A 22,521-nucleotide genomic window follows, 5' to 3' on the forward strand; every position below is an offset into this window, starting at 1 on the left:
CGCTCACGCGTTGCCTCGGTTACGGGTTTGCCTGTCCACTGTTTATCCAATCACAGGGGACAGTCCTTCCAGACTATGGGCTCTCTAGACTACACCGTCAAAGCGAGACGGGGGTCAAATTGCTTTCTCAGTTTGCATATCCGCTTCAGAGCGGATATGGACACTTGTATGTGTGTGATGGTTGAAAGGAGCGGATACAGTAGGCGGGCTTTAGACCTGATACGAGCACTGCGCATGCAATAGAAACCTTACACGCCTGGGGATGACGCGAGGTTAAGACCAGCAGACACACACACGGCGGTGACGGAGACCGGCTTCAGCACAGCAGCGCCTTCATGGAGAGTTCACATCCATGCATTTAACGCACGACCTGTAGTTACTGTCATTATTATCTCGCTGTTTTAATTAGCACTGATTTGTCATAGTTACTGTCCCAGTAAGCAACCGTTTGTGTAAGGATGTCGGTGGTCGGGTTTGACGTCGGGTATATGAGCTGCTATGTAGCGGTGGCACGAGCCGGAGGGATTGAGACCGTCGCCAATGAATACAGCGACAGAAGTACACCGTGAGTGACACATGTTTCTCTGATTAATTAAACGGGACTGCTGTTATTGACTTCATAATGTAAATATGAATGTATTTATGGCCTAGCTAGGCTAACGCTTGACAGCCCATTTAGCCGGCTAGCTAACTAGCTACCTAGCTAGCCATCAACGAATTTCAACACAGGAAATGGGCTAGCACGTGAATGCTAATGCTAACTGCTAACAGAACCAGCCAAGCCCGTTTGATTAAAAGATGGGAGTAAAAAATACCAATGATAATCGAAACTGTTCACGTGGTCCGATTTCTTCTCACATGCCACGTATTGTGGCACAAAATTATCTATGGTAAGGATGAGCCCCATTAGACAGCACCTTGTTTGTCCATAGAGGTGTTAATGATGGGGTTTCATGATGGGAGGAGGCCACACGCTGTCACTAGTCACTACACCCCACACACAGCAGTGATTCTCATCTCATTCTTCAATCTCAACCTTTTATCCCAGTTGGATGCCATTTTTATCTCTAGGACGCCCATCTACACAGCCAAATCCTCGGTGTTAATTTAGCTCTGAGAGTGGTTGATGAATTGAATACATAGGACCACAATGGAAACAAGTCCCCAGGGCTTTTTTGTGTGTTATCCTTTAACCTAAATGGCTGACAGCTCTTGACTGTACCTCCTGCTGTTTACATTTATGACTAATAATTAAGTATTCAATCAAGTGTACATGAGAAGAACCACTACACACCCACGCCAGTGATTCTGTCTTTTTTACACTTTAGAATTTCAAGGACCCCCATATGATTAGACAATGGACCCCCATTTAATAGTATTTTGTCTCTGGGGGACCTTTATCTACACTGTAAAATCTCTTAAATTAATGTAACGGAGTGCACAAATCTGGGAACAAAATGGACCCATTTTCCAATCTGAAAATGACAGATGGTCCATTTGGAAGAACCCTTGTGGTCCCTCGACCTGCACACGTTGAGAACCAGACAGTACACTACTACATCATGACCTTCCCAAATTAATTTGCTTCATTTACGCTTAATTCTTTTGACTTGCAAAGCTTCAGTTGGACTTTATGTTTTGTTGTTACAGGTCATGTGTTTCTTTTGGACCTCGCAATCGATCGATTGGCGCTGCTGCCAAAAGCCAGGTATGTTTTTATGGGAAGTGGTTGATTTGATTTGTCTTTATTTACATTTTGATTGGAAGTGTAATTTATTCAGATGCGTCACTTAAAGCAACACTATGTAACTTTAAATTTAAATTTTGTCCAATCTGTATGGTAGAGTGTAAACCAATCAGGCGTACAAAACAGAGAAAGTAGGCACTGCCAATGAGAAGTTCCTTCCACAAAATGTTAGATATCAGTACACAAGTTGTACTGAACATTGTAGTAGCAATAAGAACTATAACAAAAATAATTTAAGACTATCCACAGTAGGTAGAAGATGGAGAATAAAGAGTATGTATAATAATTATTATCTAGACACATGGAGAGTGACTTTGTATTGTTGTCCTGTCTGTGTGAAACAGGTTGTTACGAATTGCAAGAACACAGTCCAAGGGTTCAAGAAATTTCATGGCAGAGCGTTTTCAGATCCGTTTGTCCAAAATATTAAATCGAGCCTGGTTTATGACCTTGCACAAATGCCTGCAGGCACCACTGGGATCAAGGTAAGACATTAAGATAATTTTCATGTGCATCCCATGGTATATACATTTATTTTGCTAGTGGGACACTGACGTACAAGTATCTCACTCAAATATCAATGTCCATCTATGTATTTATATACAGTACATCAGCTCAGCCCCATCTTTATTAGAGGTATCCCGCTACATTAAATATCTTTGCAGAAAACAGCTGATCTACAAGCTTGGTGTTTGCAACGCATTGTGCATGACGTATGTGTGTAGAGCACCTATTTTAACCAAACATTTAGATTAACAGATTTGGGATGCTTAAGGCTGTGACTATCTGCTTCCATCTGGTCCTATCCTGTGCAGCAATTTGTACCTCACCCCAAGTTGGGGTTGCTGTTTTCAGTTCTGATGTCACAGTTCTCTGTCAGGTTGTTTTTGGCCTCACTTGTTTCCGCTAAGGAAACAAGCTAGGCCTTGTTTGGGAAGACTGTAATGAAGTTTGATGTGTCGCTGACATGGTAGGGATGGGGATCGAGAACCTGTTCCGAAGTTATTGAGAACCGGAAATCAATAGTTTTTTTCTTATTCATTCTCTCATAGTCTAGTGGGTCCATCAAGTGCTGTTATGTGTCAAGAGACGAGTCATGTCAATTAAAATAAATCACTTTTGTACAAACGGTTCATTGTCTAATAACGTTTTGAATCAAGTTGAGCACACTGTCAATATCAAAGAAAATCAACCTCAACGTTGCACCTCAGAAAGTATACACTGTAGTATGACGGTGTCATGTTTTAAAAATCACCCGTGTGAACAAAATCTGAATATTATTCTCTCGCCTGATATCATTGAGGATGCGCTAGGACGTGTACACACGTCCTATGCATCCGTCGATTGGATTCCCTATGACGTGTGGACACGTCGGATGAACGGAACCTGTTAATGGAGTGGTTGCACCACTCAAAAAAGAACAGATCTACAAGCTAACTCACAAAGACACAATGTGACACGTTAGTTTGTAGATCTGATTTAGCGTCCCCTACTTCCAATGACATCAAATGTGCAACATCTCGTTTCATTCTTAAAAGCAAGTAGGCTAGTACTCTTATATACCGTAGCTCAGTGAATAGAGTACAGACAAAGACACCAGTGTGTGAACAAAACAGTTTCTTATTGGTCAAAATATATTGCCAACTTTATTCATTGATGTTGATAAATAAATGGCAAGGCACTGCAGTTCTGTTAAGAATTTATTGTCTTCTCATCTTTCTGCCAAATTATCAGTAGTGTGATTGATTGGACACTATTTAGCAGGATTCAACAAGGGTATATCAGTAAAATGAACAATCTAATGACAGGTGATGTATATGGAGGAAGAGAAGGTTTTCAGCATCGAGCAGGTCACAGCCATGTTGCTCACCAAGCTGAAAGAGACAGCCGAGAGCTCCCTGAAGAAACCTGTGGTTGACTGCGTGGTGTCAGTGAGTACCAGCCGCACAACAATCATCTTTAATGTTATTTGCAGGCTGTGTCTGCTGTACTAAGACCGGACAGTGAAGAGCAACAGTCATTGCAGTTGTTCTCTCTCTCTGTGTGTGTGTGTGTGTGTGTGTGTGTGTGTGTGTGTGTGTGTGTGTGTGTGTGTGTGTGTGTGTGTGTGTGTGTGTGTGTGTGTGTGTGTGTGTGTGTGTGTGTGTGTGTGTGTGTGTGTGTGTGTGTGTGTGTGTGTGTGTGTGTGTGTGTGTGTGTGTGTGTGTGTGTGTGTGTGTGTGTGTGTGTGTGTGTGTGTGTGTGTGTGTGTGTGTGTGTGTGTGTGTGTGTGTGTGTGTGTGTGTGTGTGTGTGTGTGTGTGTGTGTGTGTGTGTGAACCACTTTAAAGGACCACTTTTCAACCTATGTTCATATACTAGGTTCTCACTAATAATCATGATAAAATGGCACCATCTTTCATCTGTGTTCATAGGAGGGCTGTGGGCAGGTCAGAAACCCGTCCACCAGTGACCTCATCGATGGGGAATCCAAGCTAATAGACCAATTATTTGTTTACAAACATTGGGACTGGGCACAGTGACTGTTTCATGTAATCAATTCCCAACAGATCTCCAAACCTGTTTTGGCGAGCGCTGGTTTCAGTCCATTCAACCTCCTCTCGTGTGTTGGCGAGTGAGGTGCACCCTAGGAGACATTTATACTTCATTGCTCAACAGTGTTGCATGCAGAGAACAGCTGATATACAAGCTCGCATCGCTGATGCGACTGTTGTGAGCGTAGAGATTTGCGTGCGCGACACCATCGCGGGACGAAGTATACATTATACTTGATGGGCTGCAGGTGCGCGTGCATCATGAGCGCACCTCCCGTTCTTATGACAGCGACTGGTTTTGAGGACAACTGCTTTGAATTGCTATTATTGTTCACACACAACAGAAACCAAGGGATTATATATTTCAAGAGTGAGAGAATACAATAAAAATCCATCATTCTTTCCCCACACTGGGAGAAAAACAGCATCTGAAAGTTTGATCGGGCATTTTGTACACGTGAGTGTAGTTAGAACTTTTCCATTGCATCTTATGAGAGGTGGTGTTCTTGTGCTGCCAGCATGCGCGTGCATGCTGGTGCTTATCAGTGTGACGTAGTCTGTTAAGGTGTCTATAGAAACTGCAGGCTTTCTAGTCCTGAAAAGTTGCAATGCGAAAATGGAAGCCATCGTTCTCACGATAATACAAATCTAAACATTGTTGTGAAAAAATATTGTTTAAAAAAATCTGCCTAACGATGATGTCACTGGTGGATGGGTTTCTGAACTGCCCACAGCCCTCCTATGAGACACAGACTGAGTAGATTTTTTTTATCATGATTATTAGTGTGGACCTAATTATATGAAGATAGGTTGAAAATAGGTGAAGTGGTCCTTTAAGCCCTATATAGTTATAGTACTTTCTCGTATGAGGAAGTAGAAATGTTTCATAGTGTAAAGTTTTGCAAATCAAAAAGTACAGTAAATCATCATCAATCATTATGTGGTGTAATTGTATGTGGTTGATTGCATGTGTTTTGTTGTCAGGTTCCCTGCTACTACACTGATGCTGAGAGGAGGTCAGTGGTGGATGCAGCTCAGATCGCTGGACTAAACTGTCTGAGGCTCATGAATGAAACTACTGCAGGTATATAGCTGTCTGTCTGAAGAAAAAAAATGTTTACCTAGTACAATGTGGAACAATGACAGGCATTGACATTTGAATTAAATTAATAATAATTCAATAATCGTATACCATTTATGTCAATTTTTAACCCTTCAATGTTCCTCAGTGGCGTTGGCATATGGGATCTACAAACAGGACCTTCCTGCTCCTGAAGAGAAACCCAGGACAGTGGTGTTTGTGGATATAGGCCATTCTGGATACCAAACCTCCATATGTGCCTTCAATAAAGGCAAACTCAAGGTTGGTAAACACCATGGAGGTTTTTTAATTGTGGAGAGATGTCCTGTTTCAATAGACATACTAATACATGCATGCGTTAGGAGGAATGGCGTGCCCCTGTCAATGTGGCAGCCTTGTTTATGCACTGCTTTGTTTTACTATGGACTCAACCTACCTGTTCTCTACAGATGCTGGCTACGGCCTGCGACTCAGAACTGGGAGGGAAGGACTTTGACGAGATGCTGGTGAAACATTTCTGCGTGGAGTTCTACAAGAAGTACAAGCTGGACGTCAGGTCCAAGCCCAGGGCTCTGGTCCGTCTCTACCAGGAGTGTGAGAAGCTCAAAAAGTTGATGAGTGCCAACATGTCTGACCTGCCCCTCAATATCGAGTGTTTCATGAACGACATCGACGTCACTGGAAAACTCAACAGGCGAGATTTTTTTATTTTATTTTTATTTTTATCATTTAAGCCACTGCCGTACGAATGTATAAATTAGATATACCCAAACGATAACCAAAAGTGGGATGTCGGTGTTAAATTGGTTACATATTTTTTTACTTGGGTGTGTTAAATCTATGCTATGTTGTTTTGTTGTAGGGTTCAGTTTGAAGAGATGTGTGCTGATGTTTTGGCCAGAGTTGAAGCCCCCCTGCAGAACCTGTTGGAAAGCACCAGTAAGTATTTACTACACCTTTACATTATATTCAAGAGCATTCATGTATCCTAAAATATGATCCTCATCCATGCATTGGTTGGCACTTGGCACATATGAAGCTTTAAATACCCTATATATGTTTCTAGGTTTTTTAACCCATTCTGGGCGGGAACCCCTTTTGGTGTTTTAAGCATTATGTTATACTATGGCTATTAAAAAAGTAGCAGATCTACAAGCTCATAGCGCAGAGCTTGTAGGTCTGCTATTTTTGAAAAATCGTGGAAATGCGGCACAAATCTGTGTAATGGATGTCAAACTAAAGACAGCCGAGTTGTTTCATATTATCTGCTGTACGCATCCTTTTGGAGCACATACTCAGGAAAACATCAATGGTTCATTCTGATTAAAATAAATCATAGATGTTTCATAGCTATATATTTAATTTCAGCTGTGACGTTGGAAAAATATGGTCATGGTAGTATCATTTATTTGATCGGTCTGATATCAGATCCGTATCGGTTCCACATGAGTCACATATCGGTTGACCTATTTAAAACCCTATACTTAGTATATCGGAGTCTCCCAGAGCTCTATACTAGTATTGGCTAGTATTTTCCACCACACTGAATCTTTTTGCCGAACATGGCCGATCTACAATCTCACAAAACGTCACAACGTGTGAGCCAAATGTTTTCTCCAGAATAGTGATGCAAGGGTTCAAGTGGCTAATGTATTTGTGTTGTCTTATCGTCGAATCAGAGATGAAGAAGGAGGATATCTATGCAGTGGAGATAGTGGGCGGAGCCTCCAGGATTCCTGCCGTCAAGGAGCGAATTAGCAGGTTCTTTGGGAAGGAGCTGAGCACCACCCTGAACGCAGATGAGGCTGTAGCCAGAGGATGTGCCCTGCAGGTTATTATTTAATATTGATAATAACTTTCCACCAAAGTATGTATAGTGCCTTTCAAGAACCCCAAGGAAGGTTTACACCAAAACAAAGAAAGGAAAAATAGCAATCCAAGGCAAGCACTTGACGATGTAAGAGATTAGACGGGTACCGGGTGACGCAAGCATTTGGAAGTAAGGAGAAGGAGTTAGTAGTATGTGATGTGGAATTGAACCGGTAGCAAGTGCAGGTGGGTAAGGGTGGGGTTTATGTGCTGCCAGAGCTTGGTGTGGGTGAGAACCAAGTCGCATCACGTTTTTGTGTGATAATTAACCCATTTTGGGCGTGAACCCCTTTTGGAGTTTTAAGCATTATGTTACACTTTAGCTATTGAAAAATAGCAAACCTACAAGCTCGTAGCGCGGCACCGAGTGCCGCGCTACGAGCTTGTAGGTTTGCTATTTTTTGTAAAATCGTGAAAATGTGTCACAAATCTTTGAAAATATTATTTCAGAGCGAACGTTTTTACTTAAATCGTTGCTTCTGGGGACAACATATTTTCAGATGGGGGGTCCATGGCCAAATTCAGATAATTCTGGGGATCCTTGACATGAAATATTGAGCACCACTGATATAGAAACAGGTATTTCAGTCGGGTCTAAATGGGTAAAAAAAAACTGCTTGTCTCTCCAGTGTGCGATACTGTCTCCTGCCTTCAAAGTGCGCGAGTTCTCCATCACAGACGTCGTTCCATACAACATCTCTCTGAAGTGGAACTCTGCTGCAGAGGAGGGTTGCAGGTAAAATGCCTTTTCTACTTGTTTTATCTTTGTATTAGACCTGTTAAATATGTTGGCTTTTAGGAGCTGTTTTTGGTTAGAATTTAATTGTCTCATATGTTTTTGGTTTTAACTCATCCACCGCTATGGCAGTAGCAATAGTTCAGCACATGCCAACATAGATTTGTTCTATTTTTTTTAGAAAGAGTTGTAAGATTACAAAATAAAGTCCCTTTAAAAAGGGACCTGGCCTGTGAAAAATAAGTTAAATAAGTACTTGGCCTAGAATTAGTTAATTAGTCTCAATTGCCTCGTATACTTTGGTTCTAAACTAGTGTTTTTCCACTGCAGTGATTGTGAGGTGTTCCCAAAGAACCACGCGGCGCCTTTCTCCAAAGTTCTGACGTTCTACCGGAGAGAACCCTTCTCTTTGGAGGCCTATTACAGCTGCCCTGCAGAACTGCCTTATCCGGATCCCACTATTGGTATTATGCATGTTAAAAACTTAATAATAATCATATTAATGATTGTTATTTAAATGATTGCCTGCCTTACACTACAGATTACTACAGACTGGAAATCGAATGAAGTCTGTTGGAAGGTGTGAAAGAAAGTTGCTGAATGCACCTGAGAGCCCACACCGACAGACGGCTATCTGTCTGTTTGTGTGTCTGTCTGTGAACAGCTAATCTCCAGCATTGCTAGCCCGATATGGGAGTGAAACTTTGCACACACACTCCCAGTACGTCATGGAACTAGTTTGCACACACACACTCCCTGTAGGTCAAGGAAGATCCTCTTTCCCAACCTTTTCAAATCATGGTGATGCTATAACGGGTCGCTTCTCATTTTGGCTGATAACTCTTGAACCGTAGGTCATACAGTAAAAAAGAAATCCCTGTATTCGTTGGATCATGATGCAACTCTCCACAATATAGCCCTGCCCGTTTTACACCTGACAAGATTTTCCACCATTGCTACTACTACTACAGTTTGCCGAAAACTCGCCCAAATTGGTACACATTATTTCTTACTCAAGTGATCAAGTTCTGTAAGATTTTTCATATTACATTCTGATTGGCCACGATTGACGTAGCCTGGTGTGGAGATGTGCACTCAGAGGACCAGACTTTATTTTTTTTAATGTTATTCCGTCTTCACAGTATTAACTGCTTTCAACAGGCCTGTGTTTTGGGATTTATTGCTGAGCCTAAATCTGTCCTGTATCCTTCCAGGTCAATTTGTGATCCAGAAGGTGGTTCCACAGGCTTCTGGGGAGAGCTCCAAGGTGAAGGTGAAGGTCCGGGTTAACGTCCACGGAATCTTCAGCGTGTCCAGCGCCTCACTGGTAGAAGTACAGAAATCAGACGAGACGGAGGAACCCATGGAAACGGAACAGAGTAACGAAAAAGAAGCCGAGGTGAAAGAAGAAACCGTGTTAGATGATGTGTCCCGTCTGCATTTTCAGACTTGTATGATCATGATCATAGAACTGTGTGGTTTGTTCTTTGTAGGGAAAAATGCAAGTGGAGCAGGATGAGCAGAAGCCTCAGGGGGAAACGCAGAAAGACACGGAGGAGAAAAACACAGCAGAACCTGAAGATGTGGACATGGTTGGTTCACCACTCCACCACTCTTAACCACATGAACCCTAGTCATAAGCAAATATTAAGGATACACGATATAATTGGCACCATCAACTTTCACTAGCAAAATAAAAATGTCAGCAATGAGCTCAATATAATATAGTAATATATATATATATATATATATATATATATATATATATATATATATATATATATAGCAAATTATGACCCTGCAAATAATCAGAGATTGGATATCGGTCATAATTTCAATATCAAGATATATTTTTTGTTGGCCTGTATGAATGAGGCATCAACTGTATGTTTTAATGAAAAATATTCACGCAGAGTTTTTTTACCCATTCATGACGGGAACCCCTTTTGATGTTTTAAGCATTATGTTATACTTTAGCTGTTGAAAATATCTACAAGCTATGAGCTTGTAGATCTGCTATTTTTGAAAAATCGTGAAAATGTGGCGCAAATCTTTGAATATATATTATTTCAGAGCGAATGTTTTTAACTCAAATCTTTGCTTCTGGGCTATCCCTGGAACAACATATTTTCTGATGGGGGTCCACAGCCAAATACAGATAATTCTGGGGTTCCTTGATGTGAAAAAGGTTGAGCACCACTGACATAGGTTTTTCAGAAAACTCTTAGGATTTATAAGCCTTTAAAAAAAATCGGCCTCAGGTCTAAATGGGTTTAAGTACAATTGTATTTTTTTATTCATCACACCCCCGGTGTGTAAAGTGAGACGTGTTAGACATTAAATCACCCCCGGTGTGTAAAGTGAGACGTGTTAGACATTAAATCAATATTTTTGTTGCTTCTTTGATTCCATCAGACCTCGGCGGAGGAGGGTAAAACGGAGAAGAAATCTGACCTACCTCCTCAAGCCAAGAAAGCCAAAGTGAAGACAAAAGTCCTAGAGCTTCCCATTGAGAACTGTCCACAGTGGCAGCTGGCCAATGACATGCTCAATCTGTTTGTAGAGAGCGAGGTAACGCACACACAAATGCACATTTCCATCCATCTATTTATTGTTTGATTTTCACTTTGTATTTGATATTGTTATAGCCAGTTTTGCACAAAGTGAACTATAAGCTCACAATGCATTGAATCGCTACACATTGTGAGTTTGTAGATCTTCTATTTGTTGAATTTTCCCAAAATATTGATGCCAGGTTGAAAGTAGTCAAAATATATTTTTTTTGTCCATTATTGATTGATTGATTGATTGAAAACTTTATTGAAAATTAATTCAAAAGGATACAGACACAAGAAAGCCGTTAGGCTTGTTTCCGTTGTGGTCCTTTTGGGGAAAGGGGACATGGGGAGTAACAAAACAAAACAGACAAAAACGAAATACCATTTGTATTTTGCCCTGACCCTGTTCTTTTTGGGGAAAGGGGGCAGGAGACAAAGACATAACAAGAAACAAAAACACAGAAAAAATTTGAAACTGTATGTGGATGTAGTGTACAGTGTTGTATGCATTTACTGTCTAAGTGTTGTCTCTCTCTGTGGTACATAGGGTAAGATGATCATGCAGGATAAGCTGGAGAAGGAGAGGAACGATGCCAAGAACTATGTAGAGGAGTATGTCTATGACATGAGGGACAAGCTCCACGGGATGCTGGGGAAGTTTGTCAGTGAAGAGGTGAGTCATCGGTGTGGCTGCGTCCTTCAACACAAACGGGGAGAATTGTTCTCACTGGTCCCCCATAGCATTGTTTAGCTGAAAGAAGAGATATTGTATTATATTGTGACCTTCCTGGCTAATTAAATATTAATAATCTTTAATGTCCCGAAGGATATTCATTCTTCAGTCTGTTCAAAACACCCACAACAAAACGACACATAGCACAGAAAACATATCACCAAAACAATACAAAACATGAGGTCCCCAGAGCCCACTGTATACAGAACCATCCTATCGGCGGTGCAGTTTGTTTAATGCCACAATGGCTGAGGGAACAAAATAAAAGTAATGGTGCATTATGTTTATGGATTAAAGTTCCCCATCACTGAATTTAAGTCTCTTTGATGCTGTGTAGAGTCCAACATAATATGTTGTACTCAAACATAATATGTTTGTCTTGGTTAACTATTGGCTTTCTCTAAATAGTTTAAATAGCAGATGCCCTTTAATCCATGTGTGTTTGATGCCCGTATGCATGTGGTCTCAGGATCGAGATATATTGTCTATAAAACTGGAAGACACTGAGAACTGGCTGTATGAAGACGGAGAGGACCAACTAAAGCAGGTTTACATCGACAAGCTGCTAGAATTAAAGGTAAGTCTTCAATTTAAACATTTATCAGATACTGTTATCCAGTGAAGTTCTCAAAAGAAACTAGGTTACCAGGTAAATGTCAAACCTAGCATCTGTATGTACATACTAACTAAATCCATGTAACAACATTTGTTGACAAGAAATCAGTATATGTGCATCTAAAGAATATGCATAGCATTTGTGACCAAGTAACCAACATGCATCTGTCATTCATCTACCATTAACACTAGTTTTCTCTGGAGGTTGCTTGATATTGAAGTTTTGATGTTCTGTAATGGCGGTTGTATTCTTAGAAACTGGGCCAGCCCATCCAGGAGAGGTTCATGGAAGCGGAGGAGAGGCCCAAAGCCTTCGAGGACATGGGGAAACAGATCCAGCAGTACATGAAAATAGTGGAAGCATATAAAACCAAGGTGCGAACCAAAAGCTCCTGGAGAACAGGAGATGCATTAATGGAGTGACTGGCTGGCAACAACACATTGATATAAACAAAGTTGACGTGATTTCCTATTTACTCATTTACCGTTGATATCGCCTTTTGATGCCTCCTGGTCCAAACGCCCTCTGCACTGAGTTCGCCTTTTGGTGCCTATTTTAATATAAATTGATTACGGTTCATAACTGTAACGTAAGACTCCGGTAAGGGTGCGATTAAAAAAAAAAAACGGAAATGAAAGTTCTGCTGGCTTATGCTGTCTATGGGAACGCAGTTTTTTTAATTGTAATATCTCAGATTCTTTTTTTTTGGCTGAAAACAAGCTTGATTTGCACCTCATTTCTCTAAAGTCTAAACGAAATGATCCCCGGTTACAAAATGTATGTTTTGGGTGAATTAAATAACAGAACCCGTTAAATCACGATTATTGACTTCCTGACTCGGCTTCCGAGGGAAATGGCTTTCAAACTAAAGGTCTTGCCGTATTAAATGACCCTGGAGTATACAATTCAGACACCAGATCTATTATCTATCATCTATAATTTCTGTCAAACTATCTTTCATGCCCTATATCTGGCTCAATTGGGCCCTCTACTGGTCAAGCCGCATCATCTGCATTAATGTTTCCCCAAAGTCACTAAGTTGTCTCGGCTGACTAATACCAATCTGTTTATTTATTTTAGCATCCTTTCATTCTAAAGATCAGTTTTAATTCCAGAGATCAGTACAGTATTTGATATTTTATTCCAGCGCTCAGTACGGTATTTGCTATTTTAAGAGCTCAGTGCGGTGTTAATGATTCTCTGTGTGTCAGGAGGAACAGTATGACCATCTGGACGAAGCGGATGTCAACAAAGTGGACAAACTGTCCAGTGAAGCCATGATGTGGATGAACAGTGCCATGAACCAACAGAGTAAACACAGTCTATCAGTAGACCCTCCTGTCAAAGTTAAAGAAATCCAGGCGAAAACCAGGGTGAGTGGATTTACTTGACGTCAAAGCATTTTGAAAACTAGGAAATGATGTGGATCCATGTAGAAATGGCATGGCTCCGCCTCCAATATTGATCTCGGACTTGATATGACAAGCCTGTGACGGCAGTCAGTCAATCTATGACATCTCGTACGTACGACTTACATACTCCAAATTCGACAAACAGGGATGCCTGGTTGAAAGGTTTTATTACAATAATAGATATTCAATCTCTCATGACACTTTAGAAGTAGGAACCATACATGTGCAGTTTCATGTGCTAGGAACAAACGTGACATGTCATATGGTTGCTGCTATTTTTTTCCTTTTTATCTTTATTTTCACATATTTGTGTTTATTCCATTGACAAATGTCTCTTGCATTGTGTTTTCTTCTTGCTCTGGTTTTCCAGGAGCTGTACTCTGCTTGTAACCCCATCGTGACCAAGCCCAAACCCAAGGTGGAGCTTCCCAAGGAAGACGATAAGCCTGCAGAGCAGAACGGACCCGTGGGCGATGCTGGACAGGAGAACGCCACAGACCAGGAAGCAGCAGCAGCGGCAGAAAACACAGGAAACGCTGCCTCACAATCCACAGAAAGCAAACCAGACATGGACCTTGACTGAGAAGGCCATTCAACAACAAAAATGACGACCTCTTCCAGCCCTGGCTTAGCTAGGCCCGTGCCTCACCCTGAAGCAACGTGTACGTTTTTCTCCACCAGCTGTCATCTACAAGCTTTTCCTGCACCAGAAGTTGACATCACTGATGGAGAGAAATAAAAGCTATTCAATGGAAATTGTCTCTGTATTGTAGTCTCAGGTTTCCTAGAAGGTGTCATACCCAATTCCTCTTCAGGTTAATTTTTTCATAGCTTAATTTGATTGGTTCAGCAGAATTTTTTAAACTGGAAACACTGAAGATGTCATGTGTTTTTTCCGCTTCAAATCTCCTGCCAACCAATCAAACCTATGGGAAACTGAACTGGAACAGTGTATGCCACTTTCTAGAAACCTGGGACTACTGTTATGTGGAGAGCTTGCTGTATTGACATATTAGACGGCCAAACAAATAATACTGTTGCATCTATGGAACTGTTCAAAAGAGTTCTTCTGTGAGTCAAATATTAAAAGTAATTATGACGGAGCAAAAGGGAGTTAATTCTTTCTGATTGAGTTATGGACCAGATGGATCAGAGCTGCGGAAGAGTGTCAGTAACTTGCAGTACTTAACAGTCAAATGCAGGCGTATGTTTTCAGCACTTGGCTGAATTATCCACTTTGTTGTACAATGGTGTCGAGCGGCATGAGCAGGTACATTTTTTTCGTATTTTCGCTGTGCGACACTGGTATGGCGGAGCATTAGTAATGCATTTGACCCCAATTCTTGGTGTCTGCTACACCACGGCATGTACTTTATCCATTTCTGCTGAAATAACATTGAAAAGCCAATCGCAATAAGCCTGTTGACTGACAAATGAGTGATACACATGATGGTATTTATTTCTGTTGTGTGCCCTATTATATCTGTTCTGGTCTGTGTCACATTATGGTTTTAATAAAGTTATTGAAAATCACTTCAATGTTCTCTTTGTATTATACCTGCTCTACATTCACTGATAAGCTCTAAACGAACCCTATTAATGATATGTCCTTTAGATAGAGTTCCCCACTATAAAAGGTACTTGATACAATACAGTGATACATTACATTACAGTATGTTTTTTTGATAACTTACTGTTTACTGCTTTATGGTGAAGACATTTATATAAATGCTCCTCCATCCATGACATTCTTTCCCCGGACGCCCCCTCGTGGTATAATCCAGGCACGATCGAGGAGTGAAAGTGCTGGGGTAAAAGATTGGCTGCATATTTTTCTAAACATTGCTTTTGTACAATATGCTTATGTTTGAGGCCATGTTGTGCCGGTTGGAATCAGATTAATTTGCTGAAGGTTAGTCTCGCGAGCCAGACTGTTGTTGCCTCTGAAGGATCAAATTCCATAGTCAAATTCGCTTCGCAGTTTACATATCCGGTCTAGAAAGGGATAACGGAACGGAAACTGCGTTTGTGCGTGTGTGTGTGTGCGTGTGTGTGCATAGACATATATATTGTGTGCGCGTGTGTGTGCGCGTGTGCTTGCGCGCGCGCACATGCAATTCACCGGATACAGTAGACGGGATCTGAGCTCTGAACAGTAAATTGGAACCTGCCATGTACTCCAGGAGGTTTAGTGGTCGATGTTATTTATTTACCTGTTACCTCATTGGTTTTTCATTTTCATTTTAAGGACCCCCCCTCCCTACTAGACTTGTATATCTGCCATTTTCGCTAGTTTCGAACATTTTTTTAAGTAGAAAGTAGGTCTTAACTATAGCGGGTTAATCTGTTCCCCTTTGTTGCTGGGGAGGGGACCTCCTTTTATATACTCTATGGAGGGGACCCACTGAAACCTCCTCAAGCATCCGTGGGGCCACCTTGAGATTGAGAACCAGTGATTCACCTCAAGGAAGGAGTCTGGGTTTAACGCCCGCCTCCATGAGCGTTGTTTTGCATCCGACTCCAGTCATATGACTTGATCTGGTTCCGTGCTGCTTTTTTCGGAGCACATTCAAGAGGCACAGCGTTGGATAAACAGCAGGTAGGCTACTGCTGTAGATGCACTGCAATTCATCATATTCACTTTTATTTTATAACAACTTTCCACAGCAATCAACATTTTACACTGCGGTTACAAACCGTTACAATAGTTGTATTCCTTCTGACACCCTTTTTATATTCCCCTTAATTCGCTCCTCCCTGTTGGATCATGGTGTTGATCAATGTTCTTTATGAGTCTAAAGTCTCGTTTAGGTGTGTTGCTTTGATTAATGTGTTCCAGCTCCTAACAGACACAGTTGCTGTTCTTGAGGGACCATGAAGCTCATCATCCTAAATGACTACGACCAGGCGAGCGAGTGGGCTGCCAAGTACATTAGAAATAAGATTTTAAAGTTCAGTCCTGGACCAGAAAGATACTTTACTTTGGGACTGCCCACTGGTAAGCAGATTTTGCATTTATATTTTCTATTTTGTGTCTAGTGGGTATGCAGATGGCACTTGAAATTACATGGGCACCTTTTTATTTATTGGGAAGACTGGGCACTATTTGAAGGAGAACTGACCTACTAGGGCTACTTGGGGATATTTGGGCAGGAACTGGGGAAATTGTGTTGGTGAAAATTTGAATTTTGAAGAATAGGCCTGCATTTTGACATGGATTTGCATTTCTCTGTCACTCTGTTCCCACTTCATTTTATTTTTCTTCTAGTGTATTGTTATATAATACAAATTATTAATAATACATCAATATGTTTATTCTTTGTATTCACATATTCTCTGTAGGAAGCACTCCTATGGGTTGTTACAAGAAACTCATAGAGTATTTCAAAAACGGAGATATCTCTTTCCAGTATGTAAAAACATTCAACATGGATGAGTATGTAGGTATGTACTGACTGACCATTTTCTTACATAAATCATTTTAGTTCAGAAATGGAAACATGTGAACTGTGACTTTGTAACACTTTGTGGGAAATTACATAGGACTTCCCAGGGATCACCCAGAAAGCTACCATTCCTTCATGTGGAACAAATTCTTTAAGCACATTGACATAAAAGCAGAAAATACCCACATTCTGGACGGCAATGCTCCTGATCTTCAAGTGGAGTGTGAAGCCTTCGAGGAGAAGATAAAAGCTGCTGGCGGAATTGAACTCTTCGTTGGAGGTGAGGAGGTCAAATGGTTCGATCATATTAAGTATTAACCAATCGTATAAGTTAACACATATTATAAATAATTGTCTGTTGGGTGGAAACCTTATATGTCCTAAACAAATTCAAAAGTAGCAGATCGACGAGCTCAAAACGCGTCGCTTTACTTTGTTTGCTTTTGTGTGACTCTGTAGTATGATCAAGTAGACAGTAGGGTATTCATTTACTAGAACACGCAAAAAGTTAGAATATGGAGATAGGAGGTTTCTGCCCGACTGCGATGATATAATAAGCACATTATGTATACTTCCACTGCAGGTATCGGGCCAGATGGACACATCGCCTTTAATGAGCCGGGTTCCAGTCTGGTCTCCAGGACCAGGGTGAAGACGTTGGCCAAAGACACCATCATGGCTAATGCTCGCTTCTTTGATGACAACCTCTCCAAGGTGCCCACCATGGCACTGACTGTAGGCGTGGGCACCGTCATGGATGCCAAAGAGGTCAGGACTCAGGACATTAGATTTGAAACCCATTCATGTGCACTCCTTTTAGTTTTTTGTGCGGTTTGTTATTTATTTCCTGTTCCTCATTCTCTGCATGAAAGGTACATTTATCACATTATGAATTGCTTTCATTCGTTTGCAACGTTCTTTTTTTTTTGGTTAAATCACTGTGTTATTTGTTATGGCTTTCCTTCTCTACAGTTGGCTCATAACTGGGTGGAGAAACTGCACGTGTCATAGCTTAGGTGTTAGGAGAAAGCCAGTCATGACTAGGTTGCTACTACGTGATTGGCTACACGAGTGGTTCAGACTCCCATTGGCTTAGGCAGTATGGGGTCAGAGTGACTTCCATTGGTTTAGGGTGCAGTCAATCATGACTAGGTCGCCAATAAAAACTTGCCTGATGTACATAGACATTTAAAGGTAGATGCCTCTTCTGTCTCTGGGGCATCTGTATCTCAACAGAAGGCAAAATGGAGGCAATGGCGATGCGTGATTGCATTGGCAAGCTTCGCCGAGATTCCTTGCGAAGCATAACGGAAGCAAAACGGAAGAACGGAAGGGGCCAATCAGAGGCACGTGCCTTCAAGATTCCGCTTGACTTCCTCCTCCCGTTGCAGACAGGTCGCTCCAACGAACTGCAGCGGCCAATGAGGCATCTATATTTTTTTAAATATCTATGCTGTTGTATGTCAGGTTTCACCTGACAAAAAGTGTATGTCTCAGTACTGGGATGTACTGTTGTTGAGTAGTTAGCACTGTTGTCCCTAAGCAAGAATGTTCTGGGTTTGAACACACTGGGGCACGTTCAAGGTTGTGCTTTATTGTCACATCTTGTGTACAGGTACATGAGGGTAAAACTTATTTTTGTTCGGCTTCCGAACGTGGGTTTCTTCCCATACCCAAAGTCATGTATGACATACCTCTGCCAGTGCTCCAGGTTATTATAGTTTATTATTAGTTTTTATTTTACTTTCATTCTGACTTTTTGCTTTCAGTTTAGTTTTGATTCGTATTTAAAGCATGTTTCCTAGTTTAGTTTCTGTTTTGTGAAAAGGCTTTTAGTTTGGTTTAGACTAATTTTAGTGTTAAGGTCCTTTCAGACAATTGCCAAAAACGCATCAGTTAGTTTGCAAGCTCCTTAAGTGTTAGAATTAGGGAATGGACTCATGGACGAGATTAAAAAATGTCAGAAAATGTGTGAAAATAGCCAATCTTCAAGCTCAGGGGTTGCCATGGCAATCAATTGGCTCAACACTAGGCCACTGCCAGTCTTTTCTGTTTTAAACCAGTGGTTTTCAACCAGTGGGTTCCAGGTGGTCCTCATCTAAAAGATTGAGAGTTAGTAACCAAATGGACCCTTATTAACTCTCAAGAGTTACATTATTGTTAAACATTACATTACTTCATTTACCTTGATATGAAAAGAGTTGAAAAGCTGCATTATTGGTGTTGATTGGTAATGGTATGTTATTTTATTAACCTGATTGAGGCAATTTCTGCAATTGAAACATTTTTATGGTTCTTTTTTATTAACATACAAAAGTAGTATTTACAATATTTACCCACTGCTCCTAATAGTCAGGGTGGGTTAAATGCAGAGGAGCAATTCCACATACAGTACATGCAAATGTACCCAACAACAATTAAAACACAGACATTTATTATTAACTTTACATTTTTTCACATCACAAGTTGAGAGTGGGTGATTTTTTTTGTACAAGCTCCCACTGCTTTGCAGCTTGACTGAATTGTCTAACAGCCAGATAACAAGACAATGTGAAAGATAACATGGTCAAAATAGAAATATAATTTAGGTAGAATGTCAGTCTATTGTGCAAATATAGATGACGCATTTAGCAGCATATATACATAATGTGACTGTAGCGCCCAAGTCCCTGTCAACAGCCTGATGTGATCCATCAGGCTGTTGACACAAGCTTGTGGCAGCTTGTGTCAACGGCCTGATGTATGACAGGTGGAAACGGCTCCATAGTCTGGTAGACTGGCTCTTGATACATACAGGTATTGCTTGCCTATGTATCTGTAACTTTATTATTATGTAAGTAAGTAGAGTCTGAGAAGCTATTGTCTGTATCAGAAGAGAACGTTGGAGTCTATCCAGGTTTCAATGTGCTAGACTCTTTGCTGAGGTGGAGTGCAACACCTACCATCAGTTACCAGTAGTTGCCGCAAGACTTACCGCACCCAAGCCATGCTACTCCTACACTGGCGGGGTCCAGGATTGAACCCATGACCTTGTGGTCCAAAGATGAGTATACTGACTGAGCTTATTATATTACGAATAACATTCATTCTCTCCTCAGGTCATGATCCTGATCACTGGAGCACACAAGTCTTTTGCTCTTTATAAGGCCATCGAGGAGGGTGTCAATCACATGTGGACGGTGTCTGCGTTCCAGCAGCACCCGCAGACGGTGTTCGTCTGTGACGAGGATGCCACTCTGGAGCTGCGTGTCAAAACTGTGAAGTACTTTAAGGGTGAGGCTGGGTCATTAAAGACTATGACTCATTAAATCATTGTTTTATGGTCGTGCCAGGCCGCTCAAGGCTGCCTCCAGTTCTGTTTATGCCCCAGATCATCGCCACGTAAACAGGAATCATAAACTATCATGATTGAATGATGTGCTGATTAGTGTCAAGATAGAAAGTAAAAGATATATGAAGCTATTGATTGATTGATTGATTGAAATATTATATAACAGTTTGCAGAATTACAGTACATTTCGAGCACAAGCTCTATACAAAGGCTGTTAACTGTGAGTGGACGACCCAATTAAGCATTACACTTGTTTCCAACAGGGTCCACCATGTTCAATTCATCAAAACATTTAGAGACGTACAAATAGACACTTCTATATAGACAAAGAACAGAACAGGAATTCATCATAATGGAGGTAAAAAGGGAAAATAAACATATACAGTGAGGGGAAAAAGGGGGGGCGGTGGGGGGGGGTATTCAGATTTTACGGGGGCCAGTTTCGAATTGCAGCCATCCGTAGGTGCCCTTTGAGAGCGGTTTTGAAGGAGTCAAGGGATTCACATGTCTTAATGACTGTTGGTAGGGTGTTCCACATTTTTCCGCATAGGAGCGAAAAGAATTTAGTCCCTTGTTTGTGCCGAATCTGGGTTGTACATGGTCCTATATCTGGATTAGGATACTAATGATGATTTCGAGATACACTGAAGAAAGGAACCGCACTAAGGTGGGAAAATGGCGGCACTCCAAAATAACGGATGCAGGACAAAGGCTCGGTTATGCATTCACTTTATCTTAGGCTGGCTAACACTTTTCGGCCACCAGAGCAGATTCAAAAGTAAACAGAGGAGGTTCACAGCCCTCTTTTGTAGGTTACATGCCCTTACTTACAATTAATCAATCAATCAATCAACAATCAGTTGACAATATCACAGATACTGAAGGTTTTAGTCACATGACAATCATAGAGTACATTATCAGGGAAACGGATACCCGAGTGGAATAGTATGAGAGTGACGACACTAGCATTGACTCCCATTGTAACAATGGAATGCGGAAGTGCTCATTCTATCTCAATGGGATAGTTCCGATGTTTGGAACTATAGCCCATAGGCACCCGTTTTGCGGCGAGTTCAAAGCGTGTCGCCACTCTTACTATTCCACTCGGACGGATACCATATTTGGAGTGCTGCCATTTTTCCACCATAGTGTGGTTCCTACCCTTCCCAATTAGTCTTCTTTTGCTGAAAGGATGTCTGCCTGCTTTCCTTTCCAGCTTTCAAGATACACTTTGTATTGATAATGATATCCATAGTAAAATCCACAGTGTGAGTTTGTCACATTTTCACACGAACATTGCCAAAATACAAGCTTGCAATGCATGCCATTGCACCGCATTGTGAGCTTGTAGATCTGCTATTTTTGCAGATGATATTCATCACAGAATAGGGACGCGAGCGCTCATGTCATGTGATTAAAGGAACATTGAGGTTTTTCCACTGTTCATTCCTGTGTTGACGCTGGTTTGTCTGATTGTTTGTTCAGGTATGATGCATGTACACAACAAGCTGGTGGACCCACTGCCCTGCATGGCCAAGAAGAACTGAAAGATGTCCGCTTTCATCTTAAACTTCAATTCATTCCTTTGTCTCCTGGTGGAGAAACCTCGTTAAGGGAAAATGAGCCACGCTTGGACATTATGTTTGTTTTATACAGTGTGAACAACACAACTAATCGTTAGCTAGTCTCGCGTGGCCAGACTGTGCCTCTCGCAATTTTTCAAATGCCGTTATACAGTCTGGAGCACGGACGCTCTGATCATGAGTAAAGTATGAAGCGGAAGTGAAGCCTCCTCCCCACTTCCGTTTTGTCTTTACAGCCGTACAAATTTATCCTAATATAAATTTGGAAATTGGAAATCAAAAATAAAACTGAAATGACAAACAGATTACTCAGATTTCAGGAGGTGTAGTTCCAGACTCTATAGGCCTACAGATATTGTGGAATAGTTATGTGACTACACAAGACTAATCGTTAGCTGACAGAAGCGAAATCTAAGGTCCTTGACATTTGTATTGTCTTTCTTTGTAATCCTTTTAATAAAACATGATTTAATTTCCACTTTTCTAAGTACTACTGTACTAGTGTATTGCTTGAGAATGGCATAGGTGGAAACTTAGTACATTTGTGCAATATTTTATGGAAGTACAATTTATTTCTGTATTTTATACCTTGGCTTCAGTTACTTTGCAGATTGAGATTAACAATATGAAATATAATAAATACATTAGGCTTATCTATTAAGATTAAGATAATTTGAAAATGGGTGTCCCTCCTGATCAATAATTATGTAATAAAGACTATTGTATAATTATATATGTATTTATGTTATATTATAATGTAACATGAAATAGACCAATGCTGCTTTATTCTTTATAATAGAGTTTTAATGTAGGTATTTTGATCCTAATACTTTTGCACGTTTACAGTTGTAACACATTCTACACCGGTATGTCTAC

The 22,521-nt window shown here is 40.9% G+C and overlaps 2 protein-coding genes across 2 annotated transcripts; both read left to right on the forward strand.

Moving 5' to 3' along the window:
- The first annotated feature begins 229 nt into the window (after positions 1-229).
- hspa4b (heat shock protein 4b) lies at positions 230-14,818 on the forward strand. Its single transcript, XM_079506022.1, has 19 exons — positions 230-565; positions 1,651-1,708; positions 2,092-2,232; positions 3,556-3,678; positions 5,265-5,364; positions 5,510-5,643; positions 5,811-6,055; positions 6,224-6,300; positions 7,041-7,192; positions 7,860-7,966; positions 8,297-8,430; positions 9,181-9,365; positions 9,460-9,558; positions 10,382-10,537; positions 11,072-11,197; positions 11,727-11,834; positions 12,128-12,247; positions 13,085-13,246; positions 13,656-14,818. The coding sequence occupies exons 1-19, from the start codon at positions 459-461 to the stop codon at positions 13,866-13,868; spliced, it is 2,547 nt and encodes an 848-aa protein (XP_079362148.1). The 5' UTR covers positions 230-458; the 3' UTR covers positions 13,869-14,818.
- An 831-nt stretch (positions 14,819-15,649) lies between these two features.
- Positions 15,650-22,128, forward strand: gnpda1 (glucosamine-6-phosphate deaminase 1). Its single transcript, XM_079511402.1, has 7 exons — positions 15,650-15,884; positions 16,125-16,283; positions 16,628-16,729; positions 16,829-17,011; positions 17,315-17,499; positions 19,830-20,004; positions 21,548-22,128. The coding sequence occupies exons 2-7, from the start codon at positions 16,160-16,162 to the stop codon at positions 21,607-21,609; spliced, it is 831 nt and encodes a 276-aa protein (XP_079367528.1). The 5' UTR covers positions 15,650-15,884; positions 16,125-16,159; the 3' UTR covers positions 21,610-22,128.
- The last annotated feature ends 393 nt before the right edge of the window (positions 22,129-22,521 follow it).

The sequence above is a fragment of the Electrona antarctica genome, assembly GCF_951216825.1.
Source record: "Electrona antarctica genome assembly, chromosome: 1".
Classification (NCBI taxonomy): Eukaryota; Metazoa; Chordata; class Actinopteri; order Myctophiformes; family Myctophidae; genus Electrona; species Electrona antarctica.